Consider the following 25,451-nt stretch of genomic DNA (forward strand, 5'->3'; position numbering starts at 1 on the left):
GGGCGACGGAAGGCCGATGCCTCCGTTGCCCGGCCCTCTACAGAATCCACCCCCCAAACCTCCAGGTATTTCCCTCCTTAGAGCTGGCAACCCTACATTCCCCTCAGTGCCTGTTGGTAGGCAACTAAGCTTGGTCCTGTCACCTACTTTGGCCTTTGGGAGAAACCACATTGGGGCCAATCCTGATAGGGTTGCCAACTCCAGATGGGAAATTCCTGGAGACTTGAGGGATGGAGCCTGAAGAGGGTGAGGTTTGAGGAGGGGTGGGACCTCAGACAGGTACACTGCCATAGACTCCACCCTCCAAACCAGTCAGTCCCACATAGGGAACCATTGTTGCCAATCTCCAGGTGAGGGCTGGAGAGCACTCAGTATTACAACTGCTCTGCAGAAGGGAGGGCAGAAGTCAGCTGAAGTCAAAGGGGCAGATAATGGTAGGTTGGTGGCTAGCTGGGAAGGAGATGGGGTTGCCAACTACATGCTGACAAATTCCTGGGGATTTGAGGGGTGGAGCCTGGAGAGGGTGGGGTTTGCAGAGGGGTGGGACCTCAGACAGGTAGAATGCCATAGACTCCACCCTCCAAACCAGCCATTTTGTCCTGGGTAACAATTGTTGCCAATCTCCAGGTGAGGGCTACAGATTACTCACAATTACAACTGCTCTTCAGGTAGCAGAGATCAGTTCCTCTGGAGAAAACAGTGGACTCTGTCATTATACCCTGCTGAGGTCACCACAGCAAATTGACACTGTTTGCCCAAAGCCAGAGCACTGCCCCAGAGCCTCTTTCTAGATCTCGTTGTATTGCTTTCACAACGGGCTTTACTGCTAGTTTGTCATATTTCACTAAAAAAAAACCCAAAGTAGATTGCAAGAGCCCACCCCCAAATGCTGGTATGTTTTCTAAGGCTCAGCACAGGGCAACAGTCTGAGGCCAGATCTACCAATATAGTGGAAAGAGGTGGGTGGACATGTTCTCCAAAGGCCAGGTCTACTGATATAGTAGAAAGGGGAGGGTAGACCTGTTCTCTGGAGGCCAGGTCTACCCCCAAAAAGGACAACATTTTCTGTAATAAAATTTGAAGAAGAAGAGGAGATTGGATTTATACCCCGCCCTTCACTACCCAAAGGTGTCTCAGAGTGGCTTACAAACTCCTTTTTCTTCCCCTCCCCACAACAGACACCCTGTGAAGTAGGTGGGGCTGGGAGAGCTCTTGACAGAAACTGCTCTTTTTTCAAGAACAGCTGTGCCAGAACTATGCTTTCCCAAGGTCATCCAGCCAGGTGCAAGTGGAGGAGTGAGGGAATCAAACCCAGTTCTCCCAGATTAGAGTCCGCACACTTAACCACTACACCAAACTGGCTCTGATTTGACTTGATTCTGTTTTCTCTTATAATGTTTTTCTTAAAATAAAGTTTAAACACAGTTTAAAAGAATTCATTCTGAGATTTGTACAAGGTTATGGAAATGATCTAAGAAATTAATTTAGACAATAGCCATATGTCTACTTGTTTACAACTTTAATGCTACTAGCTTTTTTCTCTCACAAGGTAGAATTTTTGCTCATAACTCTGTGGAGTGTAGAGGGAACATTGGTGATGATCACCTTTCCTTAGAGCAGAACTTCTTGTTCCCACAATTGGAAATGAATTCCACTAGTGCAATACATCTTTCACAGTTGATAATGGACCCCTTTTATCACAGCTAAGAATATTTGTGGAAATTTAGTTTTTGCCATAGTAGGCTTCATAGTGGGTCTTAGGGGATGATGGAAAGGCATATGAGAAAGAAAAAGAGAGAGCAACCTCACTGAAGCTAAGCATGTCTGTGTCTGGTCATTGTCTGGCTGGGAGATCTCCTCAGTAACATCATGAATTCTGTCTTAAGTTCCATGGTGGAAAATGATGGTATATACTATAGGTATAACAAAATAAGTAATGCATCAATAGAAAATGTATACATAAATAGAAAATATATTATGTTTTAAGTACTTAGATGGACAGATCTTAGATATACAACATGTTCATAACAAGCAACAAATCATACTGTTATTCATGCAGGCTAAGCATACTTAATCTATTTTCTGGTGATTCTTCTTTGGGGAGAGAGTACTTTGTTTTTCTCCTTTTCAAAAGTTATACACAATGATGTATTGGATTGCCTGTCAGATTCCCTGGCCAAGTTACTCTCAAGCACACTGTTTTTGGCAGTTAAAAGCTTTACTGAGTTAAACAGGTTCCAGGCATGAACAGTACTGTGTCAGTTCTAAAGCTTTTTGGTGGTTACAGGCATAGATATAGAAAGTTCAAACTGTAACCCTTCCTAAGGCCCACACATACATCACATCACACAGCCAGGCTCCCACGTCTCTACCCCACTTCTCATGGGAATATACAATCCCATTATCTACTATCCAAGCTGGCATTGGAAGCTTCAAGGACGTCTCCCTGTGAACCGGGGAGAGGTGCATCTTCAGGAAAAAGTCCTGCCCTCTAAGATAGAGCACCCACACACACCACACTCACTCCCCCACCTAAGGAATTCCCCCCCCCCATGACAAACTATGTGAAGGGAAGCAAAGCATGGTTTGACATTGCCGAAGTGGCAATACAGGTTCTGCAACATTCCACCATGTTCCCTGCCCCTAAGGGAATGTCTATGCTTTACAGAGATAGCCAGAATACATTTCCCAGGCTGTAGACCCCGCCCTCAGGAACTACAGAGGATACCTCAGAATTTCATACTGTACATGTTCTGTTCAGCCTCTTTTGCATTCTCTGAAAACCAGTTTAACACATTTCTTCTATCTTTCTGTCAACAGAAACCTAGGAAAATCACTCATCAGACAGGAGAAGACTCCCAGAATGTCCATCTCCCTCCTGGCTGGCAGAGTTATATGTCTCCCCAGGGCCGGAGATACTATGTGAACACCTATACCAATGGTAAGCTTCATTGTGTTTGCTGCATTTATGTGGTTTGTTTATTTTGATATATATACCGTTTCCCAAAATGCAAGGTAGGTAACAATTAAGTAACTATATTATAAATTATTAGTACCAAATAAAACTCAAATTCACTTTCTTAACTTGGTTAGTGTTGTTTTGAAAACTCAAAAATCCATATAAAGAAAGGTGTGTGTGTCATGCCCACCATGACAGTGTGTGCTAAAAAAACAAAAACACCAGGTTTACAAAACCAAAACAGCTATGGGAAATGGCTTGACATCTTTTTCATTCCGATTCAGTCCTGTTTCATGCATGGATTTCTTCTGTTTTCTTTGTACTCTCAAGACTTTTTGAAGTCTTAATTTTGATTCTGTAGAACAACAACAACAAAAAAATCACTTTGTTAGAGAGGCTAACCCCAGGGAAAGCAAGTTCTAAAAAGTTCAGAAAGTTTAAATAAATGAACGTAAGCCTGGAATAGAAGTATTTTGCTATTGTAGAAGTCGGGAGTTGCTTTTTATAGTGGAGTTATCTATTGTGAATAGAGCATAAAAGCTTGCAGTCCCTGGGCACCTTGCTTGAATCAATCAGTGGTGCTCTTTTCAGTTCTGCTTGGGTTCTGAGTACCTTTACATCCATCTAACTTAGCTCTTTAAAAGCAGGGGAACAATTTTGTTCCTGAAATGGTGGTGGATGAATGGTTTTGTGGTCCTCTGATGTCATGGTTGGAAGAAAGTGGAGCAAAACTGGGGGTTTACACACTGCAGGGCATGAAGTTGTGTCAAGGTACCAGGACAAGAATATGGCAGAAAAAGTCATGGCTGCATCATCTCATAGGCTTTTGGTATGACTGGATTTGTATTTACAGAAATAATGGTCAGTGTTTAGGAGCCCTCACTGCAGATACCACAGTAGGTTCTAATAATATTTTGCCTCTTTCCATCCCTTTGAACACAGTTGTAGGCTAGAGTTGGAAAAATCAAAAATTCCATCTTTCCAGACTCTTTAGAAACCGGGAATTTGAAGTGAGCTGGGCTTCATGTAGAATGGTGTCCTGATTGTGCACAGCTTTCATTCCACTGTTTCAATTTACTAGCATTTCCAGTATACTTTGCATTTCATCTTCTCCTTGAAAACAGATATGGTGACTGAACTGATATGCATACCAAACTTCATTCTGATATTGCAATGTTCAGCATATTAACAAACAATACAATATTGAACAGGCCAGGCATACTGAAAGCCTCCTTTGGTTTGGGCTCTAGGGGGAGCTGATGGCTCCTTTTACATTTGTCCCCCCCCTTCAGAATAAAGAGCCAGACACCAAGGATTGGATGAACTAAGGGCTACTTTATTTAATATATTAACTTGTAACTTAACAGGAAGGGCCAAGCGTCTTGTGGCACGGCAAAGGGCAGGGTTCAATCCTGACCCTTCCCTATTTGTATAAGAGAGAGCCACCCATCCCCAGATTGAGCCAGTGTATTTGGCTCACACCCATCTGGCCAACAAATGGGCAATGCCATGGAGAGTCCACCACCAAGCCGTACAACTTAGATGGAGGCTTCAATCCACACCACCCCAAGGCAGTCTGCCATCGGAACCCCAGGTTGCATAACCCAAAGGCTAATCAGGCCAGTCTCCTAGCTCCCACACTAGGGTTGTTAATTGGTGCTCCCCTAGCCACAAATCACTCACCAGCCCTCATCCCACCAGAGCCGAGGTCAAGCCTCAGCTTAAGCTGATGCACCCACTGGGAGGCCCAACACCTCCCTCAGCCCTTGCCATAGATTGTCGAAGAAGATATTGTTACCCTTCTCAGAGAGATGCACCCCGTCTGCTCTGTAGAGGTTGGCACGATCAGGATGAATGCTAGGGTGGGGCAGGTAGTGACCCAATCCGCCAGCCAAGGCCTTCTTAATGTCTCTGTTAGCCTTATGCCGGGCACGGTGAATCCCCAGTGGGCTCCAAGTATCCCGCCAGATGCTACACAGCATCATGGCCAACCAGACTATAGCGACTCCAGGCCATAAACCCTGTATCATCCGCAAGTTCTCCAAACCTGCAGGACTAAGTTCTTACCCTTGATCATAACTAGGTCATTACCACCTAGGTGAACTATCAACACATGAGGTGGATGGGCAGAACCACCGTGAAACAGCAAAGGCATGAACCCCGACCATTGTAGTCCCCAGCGTCCCCGCCATTCAATGCTAGCCCACTGGCTTAGCCCCAGATGAGAGCCAACTGAAGTTCTCTGAGCTTGATGAGTGGCCCAAAAAACAAAACTATGGCCACAGATGAGAACCTGTCACCACTCACTGTAAATAATAGCACCTACAAGGGAAACAATAGTTAACCAAAGTTTCCAATTTAAGGTGAAATGAAGGGGCGAACATAAACCTTGTAAGCAACTGAGAGCCACCGGCCTAACTTTTGAATCTCGAGAGGGAAATAGCCAATGGCTGCAGCTGTGGAGGCTGCCCCAATTCAAAAAGTATGGGTGCAAAACTTCACCCCTGATAACCCCAGCATTGCAAGAGTGCATGTGGTCACTGCTCAAAATTGGTGTTTAGTCAAAGGACCACCATCTGAATGGCGGAACAACAAACTGGCCCCCCAACCCTGAACTGATAAATAACAGGCCACGGCAGAAACCGGGCAAAGTTCAGGGTCAGAATAAGGATCTAATGTGATCACATTACCTCACTGGCACTGATCAGTTTTGGAGCACCGAACAGTGAGATCCCAGTGGCCAATTTGATGTCTGAAACCATAAGAGGCCAACCTGAGGAATCATCCCGAGATAGCACCACTAACTCGCTAATTTGCAGAGCCCCCCAAAAGGCGACCAGTGCTGCCGCATGAAAAAGGCAGGCCTCAAACTCTGACGAGCACACTCCGCACCAGACTCCTCTCAAAGCCTTGAGGATCGAAGGTGACATGGGCTGCCAAGTAGGGATGTGCATTCCGTTCGTCCCTTTCGGGCTGCTGCAGGCCAATTCAGATTCTCTGATCTGAATCGGCTTGCTGCTGAATTGTCGCCGAATTTCAGCAGCAATTCGGCCCATTATATCCTATGGACCATTGAAGTCAATGGCAAAAACATAGGGTATATTCTGGGGGCTGGAGGGGAGGGGGGTTTGAGGGAGAGGATCCAGACTCACTGGGTAGCTGCTGGAGCCTCTCCCCAAGATACCAACCAAGTTTGAAGAACATTGGACCAGGGGGTCCAATTCTACGGGTCCCCAAAGGTTGCCCCTATCCCCTCCATTGTTCCCTATGGTAGGAAAAAGTAACTTTTCCCCCCACCATAGAGAACAATGGAGGGGATAGGGGCAACCTGTTTGAGGGCCCATAGAATTGGACCCCCTGGTCCAATCCTCTTGAAACTTGGTTGGTATCTTGGGAGAGGCTCCAGCAGCTACCCTGTGAGTTTGGAGTCTCTCCCTCAAGCCCCCTCCCCTCCAGCCCCCAGAATATACCCTATGTTTTCGCCATTGACTTCAATGGCCTATAGGATATAACAGGGCTGAAATTGACTTTCAGCTGGCCGAAAGACTCCCTAATCGGCTCATACTGATGAAACGACATGTGGGAGTCTTACTGCCAGCCGAAATTGATTCTGCCCGATTTGGCCGAATCCGAATGGGCTGAATTTTTGGGTTTTTTGCACACCCCTACTGCCGAGTGTCACCTTGCTGACTTGACTCTCTGGCCCACCCCTCAAGCATCTTCTTAAGGTGGAAGTCACTTGATTCCTCATGAAATCCCAGAACCTTACTAGCAAAAGCCAGTGCAGCCAGTCTTCCCTGAATGGAATGCACCACAAGCCCCTTCACTTTTAGTTCAACAAAATAGTAGAGCAAATGCTCCACAGGTAAGGGCCATGTTACCTGGTACCCAAGCTCTGACCTAGACTCCTCAAACTGCCTTACAGCATGGGAGGCTGACTTTTTTTCACTGGATGCCTGCCTCCTCAACCAAAGGCCTGGCAGAATGGCTCCATTTTGCAGGCCATGCAGAATGATAGAAGGTCCTGCGGGGCCCTGATCTCATATGGGAGCATGTTAGGTACAGGACCTACGTCTTAGTTGGATTACATTTCAACCAGCTCTGCTGTAGCCATCCAGCCATGGCCTCCAATGCCCTGGTCAAATTTTCCGGGGCAGTATCGGGGCAGCCATCCATCAACAGATAGAGCTGGGTGTCATCCACATATTGATGACATCCCAGTCCAAACCCTCAGACCAGCTGGACAAGGGGGCACATATAGATGTTAAACAACATTGGTGAGAGAATTGCCTCCTGAGGCACTCCACATTCAAGTGGGTATCACGGTGATACTCCCTCACCAAGTGCCACCTTCTGTCCCCGATCACGGAGAAAGGAGGAAAATCATTGTAAGGCAGGTGCCCAAACTGCTATCTTGGTGAGACGGTGGGTCAGAAGACCATGATCAACCATGTCAAACACTGCCATCAGATCTAAAGGTAACAGCAGCACTGACCCACCCCAATCCAGGTGTCTCCAGAGGTCATCTGTGAGGGCGACTAGCGCCATCTCCGTCCCATGGCCAGGGCAGAAACCAGACTGGAACGGGTCAAGGATGGATGCAACCGCCAATAAAAAACTAGACTAATAAAAGACCTTAAAGACTAACGAAATTTGTGGTACCTGAAGAAGTGAGCAGTGACCCATGAAAACTCATAAACTGCCACTATTTTTGTTAGTCTTTAAGGTCCTACTGGACTCTTGCTTTTTTCAGCTGATATGTTGTCACTCTTAAAGGATGCTAATAGAAGGTTCTGAGATAAATTATAGTACAGATTTTGTGTGGTATTCAAAACATGGCAGATGTCCATGTGAGGAGAAAAGACAATACTATGTTGTCAGCTACTCTTGATGTTGCTCTCTGAAAAGTACTGAGACTTACTAGCGATTTCAGCTCTCATACTTTATTTCAGCTCAGAACAAGACAACCTTAACCGGCTTGCAGGCCAGTTGATATGTGCAACAATCCCACACCCAAAACACACCCACACAACCTATAATGATTGGTCATTATAGTGGCCGAGAGTTCCATGGGCTCTCGGCCGGGAACCTAGCCCTCCTATTGGTGTGGGTTAGGATCTGCTTGGCCCATTGTTCCTTAGAGCGAAGCTCGGCCGCTTCGCATGACCGCGTGGCAACATAGCTGCGCATGTGGTCGGAGATGGATACATTACACTCTCCCATACATGTTTAATGTCCTGGTGATATCTGCAGTTGTTTCCCTGTTAAAAAGACACTTTGGTGGGCTTTGAGGCTTTTCTCTGTTTTTTCTATTGCTGCAAGAAAGGAGGTAGCTTTGGCTCTTTCATACAGACTTGGTTTTATTTTAGGCAAATCGGGAAATTGTTGAAAGCTCACTCTGAAATTTCCATAGATAAACCTTGTAATCTGAACATCAGCCTTAGTATTGCACCTTTAAAGCTGGGATGTGCTAATTCATAAAATATTTCATCCCTACAGGATTGTTCCCCACTGTTTCAAAATATTAGATTGACAAAACATGCATGGAATTCTGATTGTGCAACATGCACAGGGTGGTGGCTCCAGGTGTTTGTGCTTTGTTGGAGAAACTATTTGCTTGCCTTTCCCCAAAAGTGTTTTTTTGCTGCAATTTTTAAAGAACCTCTGTGAGTAGGCTCTGTGAGGAAACACACTAAGGGTGCCCCATATAACCAATGAGGTTTAGTGGTTAAAAGCAGCAGACTCTAATCTGGAGAACCAAGTCTGTTTCCCCTCTTCTCCACATGAAGCCTGCTGCATCATCTTGAGCCAGCCACAGTTATCTCAGAACTCTCTCAGCCCCACCTACCTCACAAGATATCTGTTGTGGGGAGGGAAAGGGACGGCAATTGTAAGCCACTTTGAGACTCCTTGATTGAGAAAAGGTGGGTTTAAAAACCTACTTCTTCATCTCAGTGTACTGTGTTAGTACATTACTGAATATCACAGTATTTCTCTTTGTGGTACCTTTCCTCAAGGAGGTCACTAATGGACTCTGTAAATTGAATCCTGGAATTATCTTGCATGGCAGCTTGCTTGTGCAGCAAGTGTGGAGCCCTTTTTGGAGGCCTGAATTTTCATTGCTGGAGTAAAACTGGCCATTCACGAAGGTTGGAGGAAGAATAGGCTATTGAGGTATATATCTTCCTTATTAGCTCTATTCTGCCCAAGTACTTGCATGATGCATACACATACCCCTTGATTATCTTAAGTTTACTGTTCTGTCAATTTTAGATACATTTCTTCCTTTATTAAATAAAAGTCAGCAAGAACTCCATTTACAGCATTTGTCATATTCACTTGGACCTAAATTATACCAAAGGAGGATAGATCGAGAATAGCTAACAGGATAGAACTTTTTGGTTACTGACAACAGCATCTCTGAGTGGATGTGACATAATTCCAGAAGCCTCTGTGTACTTTGGTTGGTGTTATAATGAATGGCTCATTGAATTGGGTAAAGTCTAACTATTGTCAGACTCCTGGGCAAGTTACTCTCAACCGCACTGTCTTTGGCAGTGAAAGGCTTTATTGAGATATAAACAAGTTCCAGGTCTTAACAGTACTGTGTCAGATCTAAAGGTTTTGGCGGGTACAGGCAAAGATATTGGTAATTCAAATGTAACCCCTCCTAAGACCCACTCATGCATCACATTCACACCACCTAGCTCCACCATCTCTAACCCCTCTTTCACATTGGAAATATATGATCCCGTTATCTACTGAGCAAGCTGGCACCAGAAGATTCAAGGAGATTCCTCTGTGAACCAGAGAAAGGCTTCTTCATAGGAGTTACGCTCTTACAATAGTGCAGCTGTTGTCATCATGAATAGATCAGACTACATCTAGGAGGCTCAAAGACAACTTTAAAATACTGCTTTTTACAAACAGCTGGACTCAGACCCCACACAGGAATACAAAAACGAACTAAACAAGATTATAAAGGACTTACCCCTGCACATTCAGGAAAAAATCCTTTGAGACCGTTTATCTTCTACCCAAAATATATAAACCCAGCAACCCAGGACATAAGAACATATGAGACGCGAATGTTGGATCAGGCCAAAGGCCCATCCAGTCCAACACTCTGTCACACAGTGGCCAAAAATACCAGGTGCCATCAGGAGGTCCACCAGTGGGGCCAGGACATTAGAAGCCCTCCCACTGTTGACCTCCCCCCCCCCAAGCACCAAGAAGACAGAGCATCCCTTGCCCCAGAGTCCCTATCTGTACCTTGTGGCTAATAGCCACTGATGGACCTCTGCTCCATATTCTTATCTAATTCCCTTTTGAAGCTGTCCATGCTTGTAGCTGCCACCACTTCCTGTGGCAGTGAATTCCATGTGTTAATCACTCTTTGGGTGAAGAAGTACTTCCTTTTATCTGTTCTAACCTGACCGCTCAGCAATTTCATTGAGTGCCCACGAGTTCTTGTATTGTGAGAAAGGGAGAAAAGTACCTCTTTCTCTACCTGCTCTATCCCATGCATAATCTTATAAACCTCAATCATGTCACCCCTCAGTCGTCGTCATAGGCACTATTACTGTGGGGTATCTGGATATATGGACTCTGTTCTTATACCCTATGTCATCAACACTCCTAGGTATGTGCACGACACCACAGACTTTCTGAGGAAAATACAATCTTTGAACAACCTTTCGGAGAATACTATTTTAGCCACCATGGGTGAGGAATCTCTATATACAAACATCCCACACAAAGATGGATTACAAGCCATAAGGAATATTATTTCTGACAACACTACAGCTGACTTTGCCCCCAAACCAGGGCTTTTTTGTAGAAAAAGCCCAAAAAAAAAAATTCATTAGCATAATAGGCCACACCCAACAGCAGAAACTCATTAGCATATTAGGTCACAGCCCTGACAGTGCAGATCTGCCCTCACAGAGGAGGGAGAGCTTGTAGCTGAATAAACCATGATCTTAAAGGTGCCACTGGCCTCTATTGGATTGCTAGTGATGGGGGGGGGGACGCACAGATCTGCACAGAAAGAAAGAAAGAGGGAAAGAAAGAGAGAAGGAAAGAAGGTGGGAGAGAGAAGGAATAAAGGAGGGAAAGAAAGAGAGAGAGAAGAAAAGATTGAGAGAAAGAGGGAAAGAAAGATGGAGAGAAGGAAAGAAGGAAAAGAAAGAAACAGAAGGAAAAAGGAGGGAAAGAGGGAAAGAAAGAGAGAGAGAGAAGGAAAAAAGGAGGGAAAAAGGAGGAAAGAAAAAGAAAGAGAAGGAAAGAAGGAGGGAAAGAAAGAAGGAGAGAAGGAAATAAGGAGGGCAGGTGCCTCAGGCTCTCTGCACTTAAAGGGGCTCCCTTTAAGTGCAGGGAGCCAGAGGGAAAGGGCCCCGTGCACCCGATCTCTGAGCGGAGATCGGGCAGGCAGGGTCCTCGGGCTCCCTGCACTTAAAGGGGCAGGAAAGGGGTGTGGCCAAATCAGAAGGCAGCCAGAATGCCATTCCAGTGCGTTCTGCCCCCAAAATAGCCCTGCACCAAACTATGCCATTTTGTTCTCACCCATAACCACTTTAAATTTGGTGACAGCTTGTTCCTGCAGACCAATGGTACAGCCGTGCGCACTCACATGGCCCCATAGTATGCTAACACCTTTATGGCCAGCTTGGATCAATGCTTCCTAAACTCCCACCCACTTACACCTCTCTTATTACCTGTAATTCATCAATGGCATTTTTATTGTCTGGATGCATGGTAAAGAAGCCCTGAACATATTCCAACAGGCATTCACTGATTTTCACGCCACCATCAACCTGACAGTGAACCAATCTATGCAAGAAATACATTTTCTGGACACTACTGTAAAAATACACAGTGGACACATAGACACCACCTTATACCAGAAACCTACTGGCTGACAAACATATTTGCATGCTCCCAGTTATCATCCAGAACTACTAAACAATCCATTGTATATAGCCAGGCTCTATGCTACAACCACATTTGCTCCAGTCCTACAAACAGAGTTTCTCACTAGAGGGGGTCTACAACAAACCTTTTTGGAATTAAAATGTCCACCCGCTGAAGTCAAGAAATAGATTAAAAAAGTCAGAATGGTACCCAGAAAAATCCTGTTGCAAGACAGCCCCAAAAGAGACAATAACAGAACACAACACAATCACATACAGCTTTACACTTAAAATAGTTAAAAGTATCATCAGTGATTTACTACTGCTACTGGGTAATGACAGCTCTCTTTCACAAGCACTGGGGGGCAAACCTTTTCTTGCACACAAACAGGCCCCCAATTTCAAACAGCTATTCACAATAATAGAACATCTGCTTTGAACATGAACACTGGTACCAGAGCTTTGAAAAAACCCAGATGCCATTTTTGCTGCCACATACACCCAGACAACACCTAACAGCATCAACTACACCATCTCAGGCTTATTCATTTGATCATCTTCTAACCTTGTGTATGCCATTAATTGCTAACAGTGTCCTTCAAATCTCTGCATAGGACAAAGAGGTCAAACCCTATGTCAAAGGATAAATGGACACAAATCTGACATTAAGAATCACAAAACTGAGAAACCAGTAGGAGAACTTTTCAACCTCCCAGGACACTCAATGGGGGACCTCAAAGTAGATGTTTTATTGCAAAGGAACTTCAGAAACCAACTGGAATGGGAGATAGCTGAATTACACTCAGGACAATGGAACCCCCAGGACTTAACAGAGATATCAGCTTCTTATCTCAGTTCACATGCTAAGTCACTCGGTTCTCACTTATACCCAGAAATCAGACTTTATTGGTCTTAAAAGTGCCACTGGACTCAAACTTAGTTCTCACATCTGTTATTAACTCCTCTATTCTGTATGCCAATTTGCTGCTATTTACATGTCTTGCCTAATGTGTTATTCCAATCTTAGCTGTATTTATTGCTCAGTTACTTAGGCATCTCAACTCTATTAGCTCTTCCTGGTAACTAACCCCCCCTCTCAACCTATACATTATATTTGAGAAAATCTGTTTCAATGAATCTAAAGAGTTCTCCATGGGGTTGCAAAGAGTCGGACTCGACTGTGCGGCTGAACAACAACAAGGATTTCTCGACTGTACCCAGTATTGACCTTTGTTCTTTTTGAAGGTGCCACTGGACTCAAACATGATTCTCTCATCTACCTGTGAATGTTTGTATTTGTATGCTAATCTTGCCTTAATCCAATCCCAGCTATAATCACCCAGTTCTTAAGCATCTTGACTCTTAACTGGTCCTTTCTGACAACCAACCCCCCACCCATACCTTATATATAATGGTTGGACATATTCTATTCTCTGTATCTGAAGAAGTGTGGATGCACATGAAAGCATACACCTTGAATTGATCTTTGTTGGTCTTAAAGGTGCCACTGGACTCAAACTTTGTTCAATCTACCTCCAAGTTTTCAAAAGCCCTGGTTTTCAATATTACTACTTTGTAGCTTTTAGCGGTCACTGCATCAGATGTGATCTCAGGGTGAGGGTTTTTAAAAACGTTGTTCAGGGCTGAGTAGGCACCTGTTCTGTTCTCTGTAAAAAAATCTATATGGATGGAATCACTCTTTTAAGTCCTAGGGTGTCTAGTTTATTTGGGTAAAATTACCCATCCCCATATTCTACAGAATATGTCAGAATTGGGGAGAGTAAATTAGAATCTGTTGTTATGCCTGAATTCCAAGAAACAAATGTCTCTGGGCTTGTCCAGATTATGAAAACCATCATGTCTGTGAACAAATCAAAGTTGACTGTATGTGTAACATGATGGTATGAATGAATAAAAAAATAGTTCCTCAGTCTGAGTTGGAGTGTGTTGGGTGATCTGATGTCAGACTTCAACACAGTCATACAATCATAAAATCATAGAGTTGGAAGGGACCTCCAGGGTCATCTAGTCCAACCTCGTGCACAATGCAAAAAATAAAAAAATACCTCCCCCTCTACATTTGTAGTGACCGCTGTTCCACATCAAGAAGATGACAAAAACCTCCAGGATTGCTTCCTGACCCCAAAGTGACAATCAGCATTTCCCTGAGCGTGTAAAAAAGGGCCACCAGAACTAAGCACTGAGGCAACCCTTCCTGCCATCCCTCTCATGATCTGCCTAAATTTACAGAATCCACATTGCTGTCAGATGGCCATCTAGCTTCTGTTTGAAAACCCCCAAAGAAGGAGAGCCCACCACTTCCCAAGGAAACCTGTTCCACTGAGGGACTGCTCTGTCAGGAAGTTCTTTCTAATGTTTAGCCGAAAACTCTTCTGATTTAATTTCAACCCGTTGGTTCTGGTCCAACCTTCTGGGACAACAGAAAACAACTCCACACCATCCTCTAGATGGCAGCCCTTCAAGTACTTGAAGATGGTTATCTTTTTTTGTTTTGTTTTAATTGAACTCTCCTGAAAAGGAGATAATTTTATTGCTTTTAATTTTCAGAAAAAGGAAGGGTATATAGCGGGATAAAGAATAGAGTGAGTGATGTTATTATTTGGCAAATTAATCAATTGTTAGTATGTTTAACTTCTTTGGCTTCTTCTGTGGTTGACCGATCGTCCTTCATCATCTTCACCTGTAAAAAATAGAATTGTTAGTTGTGTTAGTATTGTCCTTTTGGGTTATTGTTAATAATGTCTTTTAGTGCGCTTCACGAACAAATCTTCACTTTCTGGGGTGTCTTCCTTTTACATCTCTCAAATTATATGATGGCCCCTTCGCTCCCTTGTCTTCTGAGTCTTTGTCCCCATCTTCTGAGTCGCTGTCATCCTTGCCACTCAATTCTTCCCATTTAGCGAGTTCTGCCTCTTCCTCTGTACTGGCGTGTCTCTTCAAAAAGTCTTGAGCTTTGAATATGGAGTCAATCCTCTCTCTTTTATGAAGATGGTTATCATATCACTCCTCAGTCGTCTCCTCTCCAGGCTAAACATACCCAGCTCCTTCAACCTTTCCTCATAGGGCTTGGTCTCCGGACAGGCCCGTAGCCAGGATTTTTTTATTCAAGGGGCCTTTAAATAAGTCGGGGGCACTGACATCACCAAAAAAACCCACAACCACCCTCAGGCTCACCAGTTGGAGCACCTGTAAACCACTCGGAGCCAAAGAGGCTGCTAGGTTCTCCTGCGTAAATGTGAATGGAAGCAGTTCCCGAGCGCTCTGAGCACGGCAGCCTGACAATGGTTGGCCTGGTCCCACGGGAAGGTAGGCAGAAGGACCGGCAAGCCCCCACAGCCCTGTTTTGCCTTCGGCTTCTCCTGCTCCCTCGGGGGAGGAACCTTCCCTTCCCTTTGCAGCCCCCTCCCCAGCCTGCTGGACTCCTGACGGGTCTTGCCACCACCAGAGCTGGGACTTTTTACAGGGAAGTAACGTACTGCAAGAAAAGCTGTGCAAATATCTGCCGGCTCCAGATGGGAGGATTATGGAGGGGACACGGCCCAGGGCAGAGATCTAAAAAGTCTCTCCCCCTCCCCACCCCACCCTCCCAATGTGAAACAACTTCTGTCCCTGGCTGGGAATTTTTTTGGGGGGGATTCAAGTGACACTTTCATGCTGGGAGGCGGAGAGGCTGGTTGCGGGCGCCGAGAGGTCCAATTTGCAGCGCGTGCCTCTGAGACAAAAGGGACCCAAATGCTGAATTAGTCCCCCCTCCCCAAATTCCTTGGCGGGTCGAGTCATTCCAATGCCAAAATCCTCCTTCTTTCTCTTGGAGTGGCAGCCTGCAGTCCCTAGCCCTGTTCAGATGGAGGAGCAATGGGCGACAGAGTTTTCTCCATTACCGAATACAGAGCAAGATACAAACAGACATCCTCCCCCTTCTCCCCCCCCACCCCCAGATCACAATGCAAATCTACAGAGCTCACTCTTGCCTGAGCCCGCACGAAAACAAAAGGTACAGCAGCAGCAGTGGAGAAGCAAGCCGTGCTTGCGGAAGGGGCAGCAGTGGTGAGCCTGGGCTAGATGGAAGTCGGGGAGCCTTCTCAGGAAGTCGGGGGGCTGGGCCCCGAAATGCTTCAATGTAGCTACGGGCCTGTCTCCAGACCCCCACCATCTTTGTTGTCCTCCTCTGGACACGTTCCAGCTTGTCTATATCCTTCTTAAATTGTGGTGCTCAAAACTGAACACAGTACTCTAGGTGAAGTCTAACCAGAGCAGAGCAAAGTGGTACTATCACATCGCATCACATTGCATCACTATACTTCTGTTGATACAGACCCCTAGATCCTTTTCACACATACTACTGCCAAGACTAGTCTCCCTCAACCTATAATTATGCATTTGATTTTTTTTTTACCTAAATGCAGAACTTTACATTTATCCCTGTTGAAATTCATTACCTTTCTTTCATCTTGTTTCAATGCAAGGCAAGGAGAGGAAAACAAGTTAAGTTCAAGGAGAATCCAGCCCCTCCCTTGTGAATCCCTTGTGCCTCTGCATTTTGTCATGCTTTAACTGTTTATTTTAAAGGGTAGAAATAATTGGGAGAGTATCATTGTATACTTGCAAATGGACTGTTCAACAGCCTAAATATTCTTTGCTGGTTTCTTGGTGTTCTGGGTTATACAAGTTGATTGACGGTGTAACAGGTGTCATGATATGCTTGGAACCTAACCAGCAAATCCATGTGAGAGTTAGTGTCACGGTTCCTTTACTGTGTGCTGGGACTGTGCCAGAGGCTGGGAGGAGGGTGTCATGAAAAATTAAGCCACTGTGTTGGCTGCATCTGCCACTCTGTTGCTCAGTTCAGACATTGTGCAAAAACATGGTTTAACTAAACTTGCTATATTTAGTGCGATTGTCTGAATGCAGGCCACTCCACTGACTATGGTTAGTTAGGTCTGGTTTATCAACAACATTTAACGGTTTTGCATGATGTACAAATATAGATGCCCTAACCTGGATAACCCAGGCTAGCCCAATCTCATCAGATTTTGGAAGCTAAGCAGAGTCAGCCCTGGCTAGTATTTGGATGGGAAATCATCAAGGAATACTAGGTTTTTTTCCCATGGAGACAGGTAATAGAAAACCGCCTCTGAATGTCTCTTCCCTTGAAAACCCTATGGGGGATGTCAGAAGTCAGCTGTGACCTGATAGCAAAACCCCACCACCAAACAAACAAACAAACAAATAAAAAACCACCTCCCAAATAGCAAATATAGACATTCTGGCTTGTTCCCTAATAATGATCTTCAAGACTACAGAGAGAATGCCCTACAATATGGAGTTGCTGCACATGATCAGTGCTTGGAGAATGATTAACTAAACCCAGAAGCCATACTTTTTACTCTGACAGACATCAAACTTACTCTAGAATTGACATGTATTGGATGTCCAAAACTTCACGTATTAACTAAAAGAGTGCTGAGATCCTACCGAAGATATTTGCAGATCACAACCCTTTACTTATAGCCTGGCATAGAAGAAGTGTGGGGGAAAGAAGATGAAGATTAAACCATGATCTTCTACTCCAGAAAGATATAATTGAGAAATGCAAAAAAGACTTAACAGATTTTTTTAAACTGACTATGACAGAGGATGTTTCTATTACAATGATTTGGGAGGCAAGCAAAGCTTATATGAGAGGAAACCTCATAGTAATTGCTTCCACCCAAAAAAAGAAAGAAAGAATGGAACAATGAAAATAATAGGGGGGGGATCAAATATTGGAAGACCAGCATAAAAAGACATTTTTAAAAACTTTTAAAGGAAATCAAACAATTGAAAATTCAGTTAAGACATTTCTATGTAGAGTATAGTGTTCTTGAATTGTGGACATAGATTTATGAGTTGGATTCAAGGAATTTATGAGAAACAGAATGCAAAAAAAATATATTAATTGATGGATTTTTAACAGATGGATTCCAGATCAAAAAGGGGAGGAGAAAGGGATGTCCTTTATTGCCACTTTTACTTATTCTTGCAATGGAAATTTTTTCTTCAAGAATTAGATAAGATCAAAATGTTAAAGGAATGAAAGTTGATGCTGAAGAATTTAAGCTAAAAAGTTATGCAGATGATGTGGTGTTGACAATATTAAACCCACAGGAGTCTATACAATATATTGTGGAGCATGTAGAGAAGTTTGGGTCCTTTTCAGGATTTAAAATAAATAGAAAAAAGCCCTAAAATAATCCCCAAATTCCTAACGAGGCAAGAAGACAATATCAAGACAATTACTGGATGTGATTTGGTAACTCATACAATAAGGTAAAAAGGTAAAGGTTCCCTTGCTCGAAAGCCAGTCGAATCCGACTCTAGGGTTGCGGTGTTCATCTCCGTTTCAAAGCCAAAGAGCCAGCGCTGTCCAAAGACATTTCCATAGTCATGTGGCCGGCATGACTAAACACCAAGGCACACGGAACGCTGTTACCTTCCCATTGAAGTGGTACCTATTTATCTACTTGCAATTTCTTGCTTTCGAACTGCTAGCTGGAACTAGAGACCTGAATTCACTCTGTCATTCAGCACACTCGGGTCTCGAACTGCTGAACTACCGACCTTCCACAGCCTGCAGTTCAGTGTCTTAACCACTTGAGCCACCGCAGCTCCTGACAGAACTAAGTACAATACTTAGGAATAAATGTCTCTGGGAAAAAAGATACATTTTTGCAAGAAAAATATGATAAAGTTTGGAGGAAAATACAAATAGACCTGGAAAGATGGTCTAAATTGAAACTCTCATGGCCTGGAGAAATTTCCACAGTAAAAATTAATGTCTTACAGAAAATAAATTTTCTGTGTCAGATTTTACCAATTGATATACCTGACAAGACACTGAAAGACTGGCTAAAACAAATCAATACTTTTATGTGGAATGGCAAAAAACCAAGAGTTAGATTTAAAGTGCTGCAGGATGGGGGGGGGAGGTCTCACTGTCCCTAATTTTAAGCTGTTTTATCAAGCAGCCGGCCTAGTGTGGATTTCCAGTTGGATCAGAAGTCCGAATGAAGGATTGATGAAATTGGGAACAGCAGATTTCACTGAGTACAAGATGGTACAAGATGTCCTACCATTGGTATATTACTCCGAATGATATTGAGAAGATGGATAAAAATTATAAAGGAAAGTGTTGGAAATGTAGAGACAGATGGTATCTTTTACCATATGTGGTGGTCCTGCAAAAAACCTAACAAATTCTGGGTAGGAATACATACTGAAATGCAGAAAATCTTGAATTTAATTTTTTCCATGAAAACTCAGACTATGCTATTAGGAATTCTACCATCTGATATATATAATTGCCCTAACACGTTGGCACTTTCCATCTCTCTCATTGGCTGTGCTGTGCACTTCATCAGCCATTGGCCCATCAACTGCCAATCAAGAGTACTTGCATGCCATTGTCTGGGTGCTGGGTCTGCTTCCCCACCCACTGTCACCTCAGCCATGGTTCCCTGTCAGAATAAACTGCCAAAACAGCCGTCTCTCCTGATGAAGACACTTCTCCTGCTTGGCTCCTATAGGACTGACTTTTCCCTCAGTGGCTGTTGCAAGGCAACCAAGCTTGGTTCTGTCAGTAAAAAGGCAAAGGCAGGAGGCCTTTCCTGTCTAAAGGGAAAGCATAAAAGTGAAAAACATAAAGGAGTAAAAAATGTTTTTCTTATCTTTATACAATGTTTATACTCTCATATAACTAATAAATATGTAACTACAGAAGATTAATGAGTGTAGCTATGAGAATATGATAATAGAATGTTAAGTATTAATCAGTTTACATTTCTTTGTAACTCCTATGCAGAGGTCATTTCGGGGGGGAACGCGGGGGAACGCAGTTCCCTCGGGTGGGGGGCGGGGCACATGATGAAGCCCCACCCCCTGCTTCCGGCCGCCCCGCTTCCAGCCCTCATTCAGCCAGGAGGAGGCAGGAGAAGAGGGAGGGTAAGTTGCTTCCTCCCCGCCTCTCCCCACCCCTGCCTGCCTGGGGCCAGGGAGGGCCTTGGCGGGGCTTCCTCGCAGTCCCGCTGGCCTTGCAGGTCCAACGCCGGGCCCCTGATGTCAGGGTGTGTGGCATATGCTAATGAGTTATGCTAATGAGTTCCCCTAGCTCTTTTTCTACGAAATGACCCCTGCTCCTATGACAGATATCCCAACCTAGAGTTGCCAACCCTATCTCCTTCCCATCCAACCATCAACCTACCTTTATCTGCCTCTCTCACTTCAGTTTTCCATCTTCCCCCCCCCCCCACTACGTAGAGCCTCTACCTAGGAAAAGTACCGTCCTTCTCCACAGTAGGGACCCAAGCAGGAGGGAAGCGGCCTCAGCAGGATATAATGACCCTGCACACTTTATTCTACCCTGCACAGCAGCCTTTTTCTCCAGGGAAACTGAGCTCTGCCATCTAGAGAGCAGCTGTAATTTTGAGTGATCTCCAGCCCTCTCCTGGAGAATGGCAGCAATGGTTCCCCAGGAGAAAATAACTGTTTTGGAGGGTGGACTCTATGGCATTCTATTCAGCTGAGGCCTCTCCCCTTTCCAAACCCTGACTTCTGTAGACTCCACCACAAAACCTCCAGGAATTTCCCAACAGGAGTGGCCCCAATGAGTTCCCCACAAAGTCCTGGAAAGGTGATGGTTATTCCCCACTCCCCACTTCCCTAGCTTTTTGTTATAATTAAAATTACTAGGATTAAATCCTGCCTCCATATTTTCCCACCTCTGTTGTGTTTTCTGTATGCTTCTGTCCAGGTAGAGATTATGTGTTTGTGTTTACTCTCTGAAAGTTTCGGCTGAAAACCCTGCCCATGAGAGGTTTGTGTATGCATACTTTTTCCTAAAAAAAGATACTGTGAATCTGCTGACAGGCCCCTGCTGCAGAAATGCTCTCACCATCCTCTGAAGAAGCTGGTAGATGTTTATATGAGAGCTAAAGTAGCTCCTCTCCTTTGGCTTCTTGCCTCTTGCTGAGCTCCTGAACACTTTCAAAGTTTCAAATATTAGGAAATGAGGTATGGAATCTGAGATAGACAGAGATGCTTTAACAATTCAAGGGTGTGTGAGTGTTAGATGCAATAAATTCTGGTTTCTGATTCGGTTAACTTCTATTCCTGTGTGACTGCTACAGATTTTAAAGCAATCTAATGGACAGGGTGGGGGTTTTTTTGGTGTGTGTGTGTACGTTTGTGTTTAAACCCTTATGCAATTCCGGAGCTTATGTAGTTAAAGTGTACTTTTTGTGATCAGTGTGTTAGGAAACTGGCTCCAGTTTCCTATTGTGTGGGTGGTGTATTCAGCTGGAAGGTATTTGTCAGCTTTCCTGCTGTTGTTGCTGATGTAATGCAGCTGTGATCTGTTCTCTTTTCAGTGGAGGGAAGAATCCACTGAAGACCTCATCTATTCCTCTTTAGATGTATTTGCATTTCTCTGCCACTGCCAAGAGAGTCTCATGTTGCTGTCTGAGTTCTGGTTTACAAGCAATGCTCCCTCTAAGCTGTGGAGTCTTGTGAGCAAAAATTCTACTTTGTGAGCTACTGGCATTAAAGCTGTGTGCGAGCGATTTGGCTACTGCATAGATTAGTTTGCTCCAGATCCATCCTTCCTGAGCTAAGACAAAAATGTGTGAGCCGGAGGCTAAAAAACTGTGAGCTAGCTCATACTAACTCAGCTTAGAGGGAACACTGTTTCTTTAGTTCTGTTTGACTCAGACAAGCAGCATGATACATCATGTTATTTCTGCTCATTAAGCATATGTAGCTGTTTCCCAAGCTGGAAACCAGCATTTGTAGAATGTGTGACCCAGGGAAGTAACTCATTGAATTGCTTACCCAAGAGAGACCACTCACTCTGCTGAATCAAGAGTGACTCAGTAATTCATGTGCATGGTGATGCCAAAGTTGCACTTTTGCCCGCATTTCTGCCACAGAATTCTGCAGTGTGGTATAGTGGTTAAAGTGTCGAACTAGGATTTGGGAGAACCAGATTTGAATCCCCACTCTCAGCATAATGGACCTCACAGGGTTCTTGTGTGACCAAAATGGAGGAGAGGAGAATGATGTAATCTGCTTTGGATGCCCACTAGGAAGAAAGGCGGGATATAAATAAGGTAAATAAAATAAATAAATAATAAAGTCCTCTGCGTTGTCTCTTAAATTACCTGGTAATGCAGTAATGACTCCCTTAACACTATGGTTATATTCCTGAGTCCCAAGTGAAACAGCTCTATAAGAGGTATTAGTAACACTGACTGTCATGGAAATGAGTTCATAGTACCTCCGTTTCTGATGTATGAGTGATGCATGAGGTGGTAGTGGAGGAAATGCCAACCACTAGCTGACTGCCTCTGTTAGGATCCTGCGCAGGAGCATAATGGGAAGTTTTTCCAGGTTGCCTTCCATATCAAGGTTTCAGTTTCCCAACTTGGAGGTGGCAACCCTATCTCCTTCCCAGTCAACCATCAACATACTGTTATCTGCCCCTCTGACTTCAAGTTTCCATTTCCTCCCCCCTCCCTGTAGCCACTACCTAGGAAAAGTAGTCTTTTTTCACAGAGGGGATCAAAACAGCTCACATCACTCTCCTCTCCTCCTTTTGATTTGCACAACAAACCTGTGAGGGAGGTTAGGATGAAAGTCTGTGAGTGGTCTGAAATCACCCAGTCAGCTTCCACAGGAAGAAGCTGGGTCTTTCAGACCCTGCTCTGAAGCACTAGCTGCTACATCACACTGGCTGTCATGGGGGGGGCACCTCAGCAGGGTATAGTGGCACAGAGTCCACCATTTTCTCCAGAGGAACTGATCTTGGCTACCTGAAGAGCACTTGTAATTTTGAATGATTTCCAGCCCTCCCCTGAAGATTGGCAACAATAGCTCCCCAGGAGGAAATGGCTGGTTTGGAGGGTAGAGTCTATGGCATTGTACCTGTCTGAGGTCCTACCCCACAAACCCCTCCCTCTCCAGGTTCCACCCCTCAAATCATTAGGAATTTCCCAACCTAGAGTTGTCAACCCTATCTCCTTCCCATCCAACCATCAAGCTACCTTTATCTGCCCCTCCAGCTTTCCATCTCCTCCCACACACACTTCCTAGAGCCTCTACCTAGAAAAAGTACAGTCTTTCTCCTACTTAGTGGGGACCCAACTAGGAGAGGAAGCAACCTCAGCAGAGTATAATTACACAGAGTCCACCTTGCAAAGCAGCTGTTTTCTCTAGGGGAACTGATCTCTTCCATCTGGAGAGCAGTTGTAATTTTGAGTGATCTCCAGCCCTCACCTGGAGAATGGCAGTAATGGTTCTCCAGGAGGAAATGGCTAGTTTGGAGGATGGAGTCTATGACATTGTACCTGCCTGAGGACACACCCCTCCTCAAACCCCACCCTCTCCAGGCTCCACCCCTAAACTTTCCAGGAATTTCCCAACCCAGAGTTGGCAATCCTATTTTCTTCCCAGCCAACCATCAACATACTGTTATCTGCCCCTCTGACTTCAGGTTTCCATCTCTTCCCCCCTCCCTATAACCTCTACCTAGGAACAGTACAGTCTTTCTCCACAATGGTGATCAAAGCAGCTCACATCATTCTCCTCTCTCCCTTTTGATTTGCACAACAACCTTGTGAGGTAGGTTAGGCTGCAAGTCTGTGAGTGGTCTGAAATCATCCAATCAGCTTCTACAGAAAGAATCTGAGTCCGGAAGACCCTGCTCTGAAATACTAAGTGCTACGTCACACTGGCTGTTAGCGGGCACTTCAGCAGGGTATAATGACACAGAGCCCACCATTTTCCCCAGGGGAACTGATCTCTGCCATCTGGAGAGCAGTTGTAATTCTGAGTCATCTCCAGCCCTCACCTGGAGATTGGCAACAATTGTTTCTCAGGAGGAAATGGGTAGTTTGGAGGGTGGAATCCATGGCATTGTACCTGTCTGAGGTCCCACCCGTCCACAAACCCCACCCTCTCTGGGCTCCACCCCTCAAATCTCCAGGAGTTTTCCAACCTGAAGCTGGCAAGGCTATCTCCTTCCCAACCAATCATCAAGCTATATTTAGCTACCCCTCTGACTTCAGCTTTCCATCTCCTCCCCCCCACTACCTAGAGCCTCTACCTAGGAAAAGTACAGTCTTTCTCCTTCTCAGTGGGGACCCAAGCAGGAGGGAAGTGACTTCAGCAGGGTATAATGGCACAGAGTCCACCCTGCAAAGCAGCCATTTTATCCAGGTGAGCTGATCTCTGCCACCTGGAGAGCAGTTTTAATTCTGAGTTATCTGCAGCCCTCACCTGGATATTGGCAGCAATGGTTCCCTAGGAGGAAAGGTACAGTCTTTCTCCACAGTGGAGACCAAGGCATCTTACATCTCTTACATCATTCTCCTCCCCCCCTTTGATCTGCACAACAACCCTGTGAGGTAGGTTAGGCTGAAAGTCTGTGACTGGTCCAAAATCACCCACTCAACTTCCACAGCAAGAACCTGGGTCTGGCAGCCCCTGCCCTGAAGCGCTAACTGCTACGCCTAGGGTAGCCAACCTCCACATGGATGTCATGGGTGCTGAGGACAAGTCATTGCCAGCTCCAGCAGAACCCACAGCTGGCCCCTCTGAAGCTCTAGAGAGCAGCAATTTACCAGCATGGCCTGTGCTGACACCTGGCTCAGAAACAGTTAACGAGCAGCAGAGACAGGCAGACAGCCCTCCTGACTCACCTCCCAGAGTTGCTTGAATGCGAGAGAGACTCCAACAAGACAACAGCAAGGAGACATGCTGCTCGATTGCAAAATAGGCGAGCTGTCAGTCCTGAGTTCTAACAGATGCAGGGCTGCCCTAATTGGAAACAGCAGCAAAATGGCTATTTAGCCTCGGGTGAAACCAGCTCCATTTGTGGATGCAAACTCATCATCACTCCGTGACGCCTTACTGCTCTCCACCCCTCCGTTTCCAGACTTTGCTTCTGCTGTCTGTTGCTGGCTTGTGACCCTGGCTTGTTGACCCTGCTTCTGGTTTGTGTTCTTGGACTATTATTCTCGGCTTCTGATTACTCCCTCTGGCTTCCGACCCAGGACTGAATGACCTTGCTTTTGACTGACGCTTTACACCCTCACTCTTGGCTCTTGCCCCACCCTTCTTGGCTCCAGACCTCAGACTGAACTCGGACTTCCCTCTGCCTGCGCTCCAGAACCGTGACAGTGGAGCCTAAAGATCAGTGGGTATCTCAACTGAACTTTAGACAACAGATCTCTCTACCCCTGGACAAAATAACTGCTTTGGAGGATGGACTCTAAGGCATTCTGTTCACCTGAGGCCTCTCCCCTCCTTAAACTCTGGCTTCCTTAGACTCCATCACAAAATATCCAGGAGTTTCCCAACTTGGAGATGGGAACCCTAGTCAGGACTGGCCCCAATGAGTTCCCCACAAAGGCCTAGAAAAGGCCACCTGCCTTTGCCTCTTTACTGACAGTACCAAACTTGGTTGCCTAGTAACAGCCACTGATAGAAAAGTTAGTCCCACAGGAGCCAAACAGAAATGTCTTCGT

General features: G+C 45.0%; 1 protein-coding gene across 1 annotated transcript in view; it reads left to right on the forward strand.

The window, feature by feature from the left end:
* GAS7 (growth arrest specific 7) overlaps window positions 1-25,451 on the forward strand; it is a 251,864-nt gene that overhangs the window by 106,112 nt on the left and 120,301 nt on the right. The window contains exon 2 of the mRNA XM_015414339.1: window positions 2,821-2,941. Coding sequence (XP_015269825.1) covers window positions 2,821-2,941 — 121 coding nt within the window. The remainder of the gene's footprint in view (window positions 1-2,820; window positions 2,942-25,451) is intronic.

This window comes from Gekko japonicus, unplaced genomic scaffold (assembly GCF_001447785.1).
Source record: "Gekko japonicus isolate JY-2015 unplaced genomic scaffold, Gekko_japonicus_V1.1 scaffold152, whole genome shotgun sequence".
NCBI lineage: Eukaryota > Metazoa > Chordata > Lepidosauria > Squamata > Gekkonidae > Gekko > Gekko japonicus.